The sequence below is a fragment of the Chrysemys picta genome, chromosome 6, assembly GCF_011386835.1.
Source record: "Chrysemys picta bellii isolate R12L10 chromosome 6, ASM1138683v2, whole genome shotgun sequence".
Lineage (NCBI taxonomy): Eukaryota > Metazoa > Chordata > Testudines > Emydidae > Chrysemys > Chrysemys picta.
Window position 1 is genome coordinate 33,478,848 of NC_088796.1, and position 12,640 is coordinate 33,491,487.

Consider the following 12,640-nt stretch of genomic DNA (forward strand, 5'->3'; position numbering starts at 1 on the left):
CCAGATTAAAATCACTCATATTGATCGTGCTCCAATGCCCTTCTAACCATTGCCCATGAAGGACTGACAAGTTCTCCTGCAAATGACTGGGGAAAATCCTAGAGTACTGCTTCACAAAGAAGCGTAAGATATACTACAGACATACACACAAGTACAGAAACAGCAAGAACACAGTAATGTGAATAGGGCTTTGCACTGGAGATGCTCACACCCGGGCCAGGCAAGTCAGGGTGTTCAGACCCAAGTGCCAATCACTTAGGCTTTCTCTACTGCACAGTTAATCCAAGCGTTCTTCTCTAACCAACTTCCTATTTATTCTTCTTCTAACTATGCAATGATTGTGGCAAGCAGTCCACCTACTTAAAACATACAATTGATACTGGGCTCATACCAGTCATTGGGAAGACCATTTTCTCCTCTGAGTGGAGCTAGAAGTTTCTCTTCTTGATGAAACTGCACAATACTGTACGCTGTTTCATTTCCCTACATCTGTCCAAGGCTGTATCCATCAACTTTCTAGATGCTTTGTAAGGCCCAACTTTTTGACCAGTAATTTAGGGACCTGGTGGGGGGTTGTTTGCTTTGAGAATTATATCTGCTAGTACAGTGTTTACTTATTCATTCAAATGAGTATCTAGTACTTCTGTCCACCAGGTCCTTTATACTGATTCCCATCATTTCAATATCTGGTCACCTCATACATATTTAAAAATGATTTAAAAACTCCTCCTTTCTAACAGCTATAAATAAGTGCTTCATTTGAATTAAAGGGGGGGAGGGGAGAGCGAGGTCAAAGTAGTGAGTTTAGCACTAGTTTTGAATGTGGTGAAGTTAGTATTTACAATTTTTCTAGAAAAGAGTTTGATACCACAGGTCCCTTTTTCTGTGACAGTTGTATCTTCTATTCATAAGCATCACCCTTTTGACTCACTACTTCACTGTTCCAGCAGAGGTCATGATTGCAGAGGTAAAGGTCATTTCTCGGGCACAACAGCTGTAGCCATCTCCAGAGTGGGCTCTGAATACCAGGATTGGCACCCTGAACTGGACTAAATATTTGTAATAATCAAGACTGGAGCCATGACCAGGTGTGCATCCAACAAAACAGGGGCTCAGTAGTCCGGTCATTTGCTGTATCTATTGAGCCATAGCAGTGAGTAGTCTCTGGGCACCTGATGCAGTGAATCAACGTCACACTTCTAGGTGGATACCTTTCCCACACCAGGAAAAGCTTATAGAGAACGGAGTTCTGTAAAGTGCTTTCCTCAGTCTTGCCTGAATTCAGCCTTAGGACCTTTGCTAGGCAAACTGACAATGCAGCTCTGCGCAGTGTAAAACCACTTCACCTTCTGCATACAATGCTTCAGTTTTCATCCTGCTTTGTTCTTTATGTCAGCTACTGCTGGAGAATCATTTGCTCAAATTACAGTTTAGCCCATCATTTCCTTATAACATTCTAGCAGAGCAGAATGGCGGTCACATCTGCATGCAGCTAATGCTGTATTTTCTCTCGAGTTTAATTTCCTAAGGTCAAGCTGCTGTTCAAAGCAACTCTCCGCCCTTTTGTTTATGGTCATTCTCACTTGATGATCAGTTGATAGGACTTCTACTGAAAAACTGATTTTCTTCCCACTACTAGAGAGAGAGGCACACCTCTACAGAAAGATGAATTGGTAGCGAAAGAAGCTGAAGACACGGCCCTGCACTGCATAACAAACAAGTCCTGGAGTTCAGCCTGTCCCATGTGACTAGCTCAAATAGTAAAATCACCAGGCAGAGTGCCAACTTCTAGCTATTAACTTTCTTGTGACACAAAGATCTGCCAAAGATTTTGAGTGAAACCAGCACACTCTACTGGGATAGGGAGTTTGCTTGAAAAGACACCTGAGACGTCCAGATGGCATTGCTTACAGGGAAATTATCTGTGGGTATAGTTCGGGGGGGGAGGGAGGAGGAATTGGCAGCCTAATGGCTGGTTCTTACCTTAGTGGAGTGCCTTTTCACAGAATGAGAGCCAACTGCTGCTTCTCTGCCAGCAGAAAGTTGTATTTAATATTACACACTGTAGAGATACCGAACAACCTAAAAATATTTTCTCATTTAAGATAATAGCACAGTCCTTTATATAAATATGGAAGCATTTTTTTCATATATGCTCTCAAAAACGTTGTTTGAAACTCAGACATTTCTAATCATGCTATTATAATTCCTGAAGTATTAGTTTAAAATAGAGTCTTTCTTCTGAGTTTCAAATAGCTATTGGTGGTATGTAGTGAGCTGATAATGAGGTTTAATTTTATTCTTTTTTGGATATACAACACCTTCTCACAATTTTTCATGCAACTCTGCAACTGATATCTTTAAAAAAAAAAAAAAGGTTACTAATCTTTCTGTAACTGTTTTTTGAGATTTGTGCTCATGTCCATTCCAATGTAGGTGTGCATGCATGTGCACGGTCACCAGAAGTTTTTCCTTGAGTGGTATCCGTCGGGTCAGCTCTGCGCCCCTTGGAGTGGTGCCCTCATGGCGCAGTATATAGAAACCTGCCAACCCGCGGCGCCCTCAGTTCCTTCTTGCTTGCAATTCCAACAAGGGGGTAGGAGGATGGGTTTTGGAATGGGCATGAGCAACCTCTCGAAAAACAACAGTTACAGAAAGGATAGTAACCATTTTTTTCTTCGAGTGCTTGCTCATGTCCCTTCCAGCGTAGGTGACTATCAAGCAGTTACCCTAGTGGATGGTTCGGAGTTCATTTGCATGCTGATTGAAGCACTGGTTTGCCGAAACCCGCATCATCTTTGGCTTGTTGATTGATGGCATACTGTGAAGCGAATGTGTGGACCAATGACCAAGTTGCCACTCTGCCAATGTCCTGGATCAGGACTTGTACCACAAATGCCACTGATGAAGCCTGTCCTTGGGTGTACCCTCAAAAGGTCTTAAAGAAGTATGGGCTGGATGAATGGACTGTAAGGTGGATAGAAAGCTGGCTAGATCGTCGGGCTCAACGGGTAGTGATCAATGGCTCCATGTCTAGTTGGCAGCCGGTTTCAAGTGGAGTGCCCCAAGGGTCGGTCCTGGGGCCGGTTTTGTTTAATATCTTTATTAATGATCTGGAGGATGGTGTGGACTGCACTCTCAGCAAGTTTGCAGATGACACTAAACTAGGAGGCGTGGTAGATACACTAGAGGGTAGGGATCGGATACAGAGGGACCTAGACAAATTAGAGGATTGGGCAGAAAAAAACCTGATGAGGTTCAACAAGGACAAGTGCAGAGTCCTGCACTTAGGACGGAAGAATCCCATGCACTGCTACAGACTAGGGACCGAATGGCTAGGTAGCAGTTCTGCTGAAAAGGACCTAGGGGTCACAGTGGACGAGAAGCTGGATATGAGTCAACAGTGTGCTCTTGTTGCCAAGAAGGCTAACGGCATTTTGGGCTGTATAAGTAGGGGCATTGCCAGCAGATCGAGGAACGTGATCGTTCCCCTTTATTCGACATTGGTGATGCCTCATCTGGAATACTGTGTCCAGTTTTGGGCCCCACACTACAAGAAGGATGTGGAAAAATTGGAAAGAGTCCAGCGGAGGGCAACAAAAATGATTAGGGGTCTGGAGCACATGACTTATGAGGAGAGGCTGAGAGAACTGGGATTGTTTAGTCTCCAGAAGAGAAGAATGAGGGGGGATTTGATAGCAGCCTTCAACTACCTGAAGGGGGGTTCCAAAGAGGATGGAGCTCGGCTGTTCTCAGTGGTGGCAGATGACAGAACAAGGAGCAATGGTCTCAAGTTGCGGTGGGGGAGGTCCAGGTTGGATATCAGGAAAAACTATTTCACTAGGAGGGTGGTGAAACACTGGAATGCGTTACCTAGGGAGGTGGTGGAGTCTCCTTCCTTGGAGGTTTTTAAGGCCTGGCTTGACAAAGCCCTGGCTGGGATGATTTAGCTGGGAATTGGTCCTGCTTTGAGCAGGGGGTTGGACTAGATGACCTCTTGAGGTCCCTTCCAACTCTGATATTCTATGATTCTATGAAGGTCTGCTTTAGGTCTGATGTATGTCTCGAGAGGGCAGACATTTGAGCCAACGCGCAGTGGGGTGGAGGGCATCTATTCTGCCTCCTACTGAAGTCCTGTCTTTGTCGCTGTTGTGGAGGGTAGAACCGGCCCATTGGTTGTGGTTTATAATGCTTCCTTGTGAGGGCTGGCATGTGAAGGCCTAAGGACTTCAAAGTAGCACTTGAGTCTTTTAGACTATGAAGTTTTTAGTCCGTTTCCTCCAAGAAAAGGGAGCCCTCCTCAAATGGTAGGTCCTGAATGGTCTGTTGGACCTTATATGGGAGTCACAAGGCCTGTAGCCAGGAACACCATCTCATAACGACCACTGAGGCCAAGGAAAGGGCAGCGGCATCTGCCACGTCCAGAGCCACTTGGAGGGATGCCTTGATCAGTCCTCAACTGAGACTGAGAACTCATCCCTGGATTCCAGAGGTAGGAGCTCCTTCAATTTCTCCATGGCTGACAGGAAGATGGGCCTGATTGTTAGCTATTCTCACCTAGATGCCCCCAGCCCCATCTAATATATCTTTCTGCCAAATAAATCCAATGTTTTGGCATCCTTGGCTTACAGGGACAGCCCCTGCTGTTCTTGTCTCTCCCTCTCATTTGCTGCTGAGATGACCAGTGAGTCTGGTGGTGGATGAGTATATAGGAACTCAATCCTTGGGAAGAATGAAATATTTTCGCTCCATACCCTTATCCGTTGGCTGGAGAGATGCAAGAGTTTGCCAGAGAGCCTTAAGTGGCTGTAGAATAGCGTCATTTAGGGGCAAAGCTACCTATGACAGTCCTCAGGGTGCCAATATGTCCACCAGGGAGTGAGAGGACTCAGCAATCTCTTCTGCTTGTACACCCAGATTTTGGGCCACCCTGCGCAGAAGCTCCTAATGTGTCCTGTAGTCGTCCTGAGTGGACGCCATGGTGGTTCCCACCACTGCTTCACCCAGGGAGGAAGACAACAAGGCTTGCATCAACAGTGGCCCATGTACCGCCTCTTCTGAAGGTGGGTCCTATGAGGGGGTATCCCATCACTCAGCACTGATCTTGGCCGAAGAACTGACCCCCATTCTGACGTAGATGGCAGGGAAGCTTGTCCTTCTGAAGGCCCTGAATATAAACGTCTCAGCTGGGGTCCTGGAAACTGTTGGCGCACCCAAGAGTTCCACATTGGCCATTGCATTGGCATCTGGTTTTGGCGCCATCTCCTGTACCTTGTCCAGTGCTCGGTGCCTGTAGGTAGATCGGAGTCCACTCCTCTGTGAAGTGTACGATTCAGCTTCTGAATCTCATTCAGGAGAATCACTCCTGGGCGACCACGGCAGCACGGTGCCAATCAGTGCCAGCAAGCAGTGCCCCGATGAGGGAAGAGCAGTGCCACTGCATCATTGTTTCTTCTTTGGCACCGACGATGATGAGCGGTGCTAAGGAGTTGGTGCCAGGGTTCTCTTCTTGTGCACTTGGGAAGAATGATGAAACTGGGAATCCTTTGCATTCGTTGCAGAGTCTTTTCTCAGTGCCAGGGAGGTGGAGCACTGCTGTGCCTCTCTCAGCAATGCCAGGGCATGCCTGACCAACACCGAGGTGGTTGGTGCCACATCCCCTTGCAGCTCCAAGTGGGGGATGAAGTGCCGCCTCCATCAGGAGGAAGTTTAGCCTATTGTCCCTCTCCTTCTTGGTCCTAGGGCTAAAGTTCTTACAGATATGGCACTGTTCCTGCACATGTGTTTCTCCGAGGCACTTGAGGCAACTATCATGCAGCGTCACTCACCGGCATTGGTTTCTGACATGCCGCACGTTGTTTGAAGCCCTGGGATCGAGGCATGCCCTGGAGTCCAGGGCCGGCTAGCCCGCAGGGAACCTACTACTATACTAACTACTTAACTGATGCTCTAGCTATTATTTAATATAATAACTATGTACAATTTTATTTACAGAAGTCCACTGAGAAGAACAATTGCAAGTGCAAGAGACCAGCAATGTTTCAGTGACCATCATGAGCGATAAGAAGGAACTAAGCAGGCAGCATGTCGGCAGGTTCCTATATACCGCACTATGAGGGCACCACTCCAAAGGGTGCAGGAACCAACCTGAACGGTACCACCGAGGGAAAAAACTTTCAGGCATGGTGAACACATGCGTGTGCACACCTACATTGGAATGGACATGAGCAAGCACTCAAATAAGAATAAAATGCCACTTTTGCATCATTTGAAAGTTTACTCAGAAAGGCTCTTTCAGACTGTTCACATAATAGAAACTCCACTCTATGTAAAAAAAAATAAATCAAATCAAAGGTTCTACCATTCTGCATAAAGGGAATTTAAACCTCTTGAAACCTTCAGTGATTTACAATTGGCATTATTGGTCAACAGTTTATCTAAATGCATTGCATTTCAGATAACTAAGGAACTGACCCAAATGTTTATATGCTCCATTACTTCATATTTTCTACCATGACATATCTTTGGGTTTGGTAACTGGTACAAGGTGACTGGCCCCTTTAAGGAGAGATGGGGCCAGCCTCACTGGTACCATAATTGTTAGCTGCTTCCCAGTCTAAGAGGGGGAAATGGGATTAAGGAGAATCGGGTGATAGCTTAATGGGGACACCCAGACTTTTTAAAAGGATATATCAGTTTAAGAGTGGAACCACATGGAGCAGACAAACTCCTGTGGCAGGACCTAAGCCAGGGTCTACAGGAGGCTGGGTATTCTAAGGGAACTAACCTGGGGGACAATGCTCTATACAAGGGCAGGGATGGATACAAGGAAGAGAGCCCAGAAGAGGCTGAGAAAAGTACTCCAGGGGAATCAGCTTGGGAGCCATGCGCTCTATCCTAGAGCCAGAAAGACATGCACAGGTAGCCCAGAAAGGGGCTGGGAACAGCACTCAGCAGGTGGGCTGAAGAGCAGCCCCCAAAGAGCAGAAGGACCTTTTTGTTTGTTGGGACTTTTTTAGTTGGACTTTAGCTACCCCGGAAGGTATTATGTTTTGTTTGCGACTTGGCCAGAGGCCTGAGCCATATCTCCAGCACAGAAAGGTGTGTGGAAAGCTGAGGAGCCCCACCGCAAGGAAAGAAACTGAGGTAGGGTGCGCTTGTAGTGTTACATGGAACCAGTAGGGGGTGTCAGAGGGCAGCCATGCCCCATAACAGCAACCTTCTGCAAGACATTTAACTGCTTCTCCATAGAACTCTGGTGGGCAAAACTGAAGCAATATGGACTGCACAATTTCACCAACAACTACAATATCACAGAAGTCCAGAAAAAGGATAACAGCATGACAAATACTAAAAACTCTTAGCACCACACAACATCCTATTACCTCTGAGCTGCATTACAAAAACTGAAGAGGGAATAACAAAGAAGACTTGTCCTTAATCAAAAATAATGAACACCATGAACATCCTCCCTCACCAATACGGCTTATGGGTAAAAACGTATGTTAACTAAGTAAACTGCTCTGGAAACATAGACTATTGGAAGTATTGTATAAATAAATGTATTAATATTTGTGTGACTGAACTATGCTTCCATCTACTGTGTCAGGTAACTGTCTTCAATTATTTTAATCTGCAAATGTTTACATTTCCCAATTAAGGCATATTTCCAACACATTTCATTGAAAATTAGTAACAGCTGATCCCTATATAACCAATTATTTTAATTTATAATGTTAATGTTTGATATCTTAATTTAACAGATGGGTTATCTTATGATGTGCTTACTGAACCATCAAATAAGATTTCTTTATATCCACATTACTCAGTTTAGATTGGTTTTAAAAACCGATTAGTAGTTATTTGAAAAATACTGAGATGCATCTTCCTACCACAGTGGTATCAAAACAAATTACAAATATCTTTGACATTGGGAGATAGAGTATATAGCATACAAGCAGACAGCTGAAAATTTAAAAAAAAAAAAAAAAAAAAAAGAGGTATTGTTTTTAAAATGTCAATTTAATTTATCGTTTATATGATGAAATGTTGTCCAATTTTTATAAAAATTTAGATTTGAAAAAGCCAGGAAGTGAAACAAAGCCACAATTAGTAACTGAGTAAGGGAAAACAGGATTACTTTTATTGGCTACTATCTCATAAAATTTCCCCAGATCTCTTAAATAACTTAAGTACGTTCTCCTATGGGGGGGGGGGGGGGGGGGATGATGTCAAACAAATTAGGTACACTTACATTTCAGTACAAGTAACGAGATCTACTGTATACTTTTACAAATTCTCATTACATAGTTTTTGAATTAAATTACTCATGGCTTTACTTTTTAACGCTATGGACATTTACTTTGTGCAGTGCTGCTTTTGACTGCTGTGTGTAGAGAAAAATGTTTAATAAAAGGAAACTTAACATGTTGGAAATCTCTAGCAATTGCATCTCCCCAAAGTGAATACAACAAACATCTGTTGCTGAAATTGCTTGGCTCTTGTATAGTTTTGTAAAGAATTTTTGCTGCAGATAAATATTTGTTCATAATTTCCACTGTACATCATTCAGTTCTTAAACATTTTGTTTAATTATACTGCAAGTGGTCCTTTTAGGTATATTACAGAAAGGGAAACTACGCAGTCTACAAGACTCCACATGTCCTTAGAAACCTCAATATGTTGCCTTTGCCCTGCGACTTATACTTAAATTTAGTGCATAACTGCATTAAGAGCAAGACAAGAGTTTTGCACAAACATTCATATTATTGAACAATTACATTTCCTTTATTTTAAAAAATATATAAGTTCAAAATATATTTTAAAATTATCCTTTTGAAATCAGTAATGATCTAATGATAATTCAGCATCCCATTTCTTTTGTTTTACTTTTTCCAAAATCAGTAATAAAAGTAAAGTGAATTCTTTAAGGAAACAGTTAATCCTCTGTTTCACTAACTGCATAATTCATTGTGTAATGTCTGTATTTTTCATTCAGTAAGCACAGAACATAAATGGTCTCAGGAACAAGTAACTGATAAGCTTTATGACTTACTGTCTCCTTAAATTAACCATAATACTCCTTATTCAATTAGTTTTCTATTATTCTTCTATAAAGTCAACTATTTCAGCAGAAATGTACAGTCCATTCTCAATATACTATTCCACAAAGTTTGTATTAGTTGTGTATTTCAAACAAAATTTTTATGTTTACAAGTTTCACCCAAAACTCAAAATTAACAGATAGTCCAGGCTTAATTTAAAAGAAAAATACAAATAATTATGTTTTAAAACATATTGTGCAAATGTGTCATATTACAATTCTAATGGAAGCACATAAGGATAAAATGGTTACTCACCTTTTGTAACTGTTGAGCAACACATCTTGAAGAACATGTCCATTCCAATTAGGTGCACGCACCGCATGCATAGTCGTCAGATAGTTCTTCCCCTAGCAGCACCCGTCGAGTCGGCTGTGGAGCCTACTGGAGTGACGCCTTCATGGCGCTCAATATATGACTCTGCAGAACCGGCGCCTCCTCAGTTCCTTCTTGTCGGTTACTCTGACAGAGGTGAAGGCGGGCGGGTTTGGAATGGATATGAGCAACACCTCTAGAAGAACAACACTTACGAAAGGTGAGTAACCATTTTTCTTCTTCGAGTGATTACTCATATAGATTCCAATTAAGTGACTCCCAAGCCTTACGTAGGCGGTGGGGTTGGAGTTAAGGAAACGCTGATTGTAGCACTGTTCTGCTGAAAGCCGTGTGGTCTCGGGCATACCGGACAATGGCGTAGTGAGAGGTGAAGGTATGCACCAAGGACTAAGTTGCTGCCCTGTAGATTTCTTGGATTGGGACCTGGGCCAAGAACGCCGATGAGGTCTGAGCCCTCATGGAGTGTGCCGTAAGAGTTGGGGGCAGTACTTTGGCCAGCTCGTAGCACATGCGGATGCATGATGTGATCCAGGAAGATATTCTTTGAGATGAGACTGGGAGCCCTTTCATCCAGTCTGCCACCATTAGGAACAGCTGGTTCGACTTTCTGAATGGCTTAGTGTGCTCAACATAGAAAGTGTGACAAAGTTCCTCCTCTATCTTGGTGGGTCCTGCGCTTATTGGCAGATTTTCTTGCCTCAGAGATTCACCAGGTGGGTTGGGGAACAGCCCAGAGACCTTCCCCTCTGGAAGAACCCACAGTTCAGGTCAATTGGGAGGTTTGGGGGGAACCCGGGCCTGCCCTCTACTCCGGGTTCCAGCCCAGGGCCCTGTGGACTGCAGCTGTCTATAGTGCCTCCTGTAACAGCCGCATGACAGCTACAATTCCCTGGGCTACTTCCCCAAGGCCTCCTCCAAACACCTTCCTTATTCTCACCACAGGACCTTCCTCCTGGTGTCTGATAACGCTTGTGCTCCTCAGTCCTCCAGCAGCACACCCTCTCACTCTCAGATCCTTGCGCCTCTTGCTCCCAGCTCCTCACACTCCCACCACAAACTGAAGTGAGTTCCCTTTTAAAGCCCAGGTGCCCTGATTAGCCTGCCTTAATTGATTGTAGCAGCTTTTTCTTAATTGGCTCCAGGTGTCCTAATTAGCCTGCCTGCCTTAACTGGTTCTAGCAGGTTCCTGAATACTCTAGTGCAGCCCCTGCTCTGGTCACTGAGGGAACAGAAAACTACTCATCCAGTGACCAGTATATTTGCCCTCTACCAGACTCCTGTACCCCACTGGTCTGGGTCTATCACAAAAGCTAGTGCTCGTTGAACATCGAGGGAGTGTAGCCTGTGCTCCTGGTTACTGGCATGAGGCTTATGGTAAAAGACAGGTAAGAAAATGTCCTGACTGGTGTGGAAGTGTGACACCACCTTGGGGAGAAAGGCCAGGTGCGGCCTGAGTTGCACCTTATCCTTGTGGAACACCGTGTAAGGTGGGTCAGAGGTGAAGGCCTTCAGCTCAGACACCCTCCTCGCAGACATAATGGCAACCAGGAAAGCTACCTTCCAAGACAGATACAGGAAAGAGCAAGTTGCCAGTGGTTCAAATGGGGGTCCCCCATGAGCCTGGAGAGGACCAGGTTAAGGTCCCACGCAGGGACAGGCTGCCGGATCTGGGGATGTAGGTGGTCCAAACCTTTGAGGAAGTGACCAGCCATAGGGTTGGCAAAGACCAGACCCTCCTGGGTGGAAAGCTGAGGTAGCAGTGAGATCTACCTTTATGGAGGATGCCACGAGGCCTTGCTGTTTCAGGTGTAGGAGGTACTCCAAAATGAGAGGTACAGGTTCTGAGTGACTATGTCGGGGAGGAGACGTAACGTGACCGGTGCATCCACCGACAGCTCCGGTAGCGTGATGTACCAGTGTTGTTGAGGCCATGCTGGAGCTATCAGAATTACCTTTGCCCCCTCTCTCTGGACCTTGAGCAGGATCTTGTGCAGAGGGAACGGAGGAAAGACAGAGCAGGCAACCTCTCCAGGGTAGCAGGAATGCATCATGAGCGAGCCTGGGCTGTGACCCTGGAAGGAGCATAACGTTGGGCACTTCTTATTGCGTCGTGTGGCAAACAGGTCAACCTGGGGAAATCCACACCTTTGGAAAATAAGGTGTATGACATCCAGCTGGATGGACCACTCATGTGCGCGGAAGGACCTGCTGAGGTGGTCCTCTTACACAAAGAAGATTGCAGTTTGTTGCATTTCAGAATAACTATAAACTCGGTTAAAATTTTGTTCAAAATACATTACTTCCTACAATATTTTTTTAAAAGCAGAGCTTCTTGTGAAGGAAAAAAAACACACTACTCGCAACACTGCTGCTGTAAAACAGCACAAGACAACTAAAATATAAACATTTTTCAGCAACTGCTAATAGTACTGCGTGCTGAATTTACGTAATGGAACAATTAAAGGATTCTCTGTATGATCACTGCAAATTAGGAAAGGATATCACATCTTAGATTAGGAAATTCAAAATAGGACTTCTGAATAAGAATTACAACTTGACTCCCAGGTCAGTGGGTAGTAGATAAGAAAAAAGCTTTTACATAAAAGCTACACATGGTTGCAAGCATAATACATTGCTTTAAGCAATGGTGAAGACTAAGATAATGGGGATAGTGCTAAGGAGGATAAAAACAAAAATCAAGATTAAATTAATAGCAAAGAAACAACAAGCAAAAAAAAATAAATAAATAAAAAAAAAAAAAAAAAAAACACTCTCCCAATAGCTTTTGGTAAAAGCAGTTAGAAACATCTTTTCTCCCTTAAGCAAAATAAGGTGAAAGCAGGAGAATTATATTCATATCCAGTTCTTTTACAGGTTCCGCTCTCCAAGAAGACTAAGAACATATAGTGTGATCAGCACAAAATGCACTTGAATAATGATGAGCTTTCTATCGTGGTGTGCAGACAGACAAGATGCTGCCATGTTAACATACCTCTTGTACTGAGCGAGCTGCTGGCTTGTCTTGATGATTGGCCAATATTAAAAATGGCAGAGTACATAACTGTGGGTGCTGAAGAGCAGAATGTAGTTCATTCCTCGCCGTTTCTAGATCATCTTCCGAGGAGGCACTGTCTAATACAAATATTACCCCTTGGGATCCTTGGTAGTAACGACTCCAGTACTTCCTAATAGTGTCAGCCCCT

The 12,640-nt window shown here is 44.1% G+C and overlaps 1 protein-coding gene across 10 annotated transcripts in view; it reads right to left on the minus strand.

Moving 5' to 3' along the window:
- Positions 1-12,640, minus strand: part of ARL15 (ADP ribosylation factor like GTPase 15) — a 374,080-nt gene that overhangs the window by 149,307 nt on the left and 212,133 nt on the right. For all 10 annotated transcript variants that reach the window (XM_065598950.1, XM_065598955.1, XM_065598949.1 and 7 more), the window contains one exon: positions 12,430-12,638. In XM_065598950.1, the coding sequence (XP_065455022.1) occupies positions 12,430-12,638 (209 nt within the window). The remainder of the gene's footprint in view (positions 1-12,429; positions 12,639-12,640) is intronic.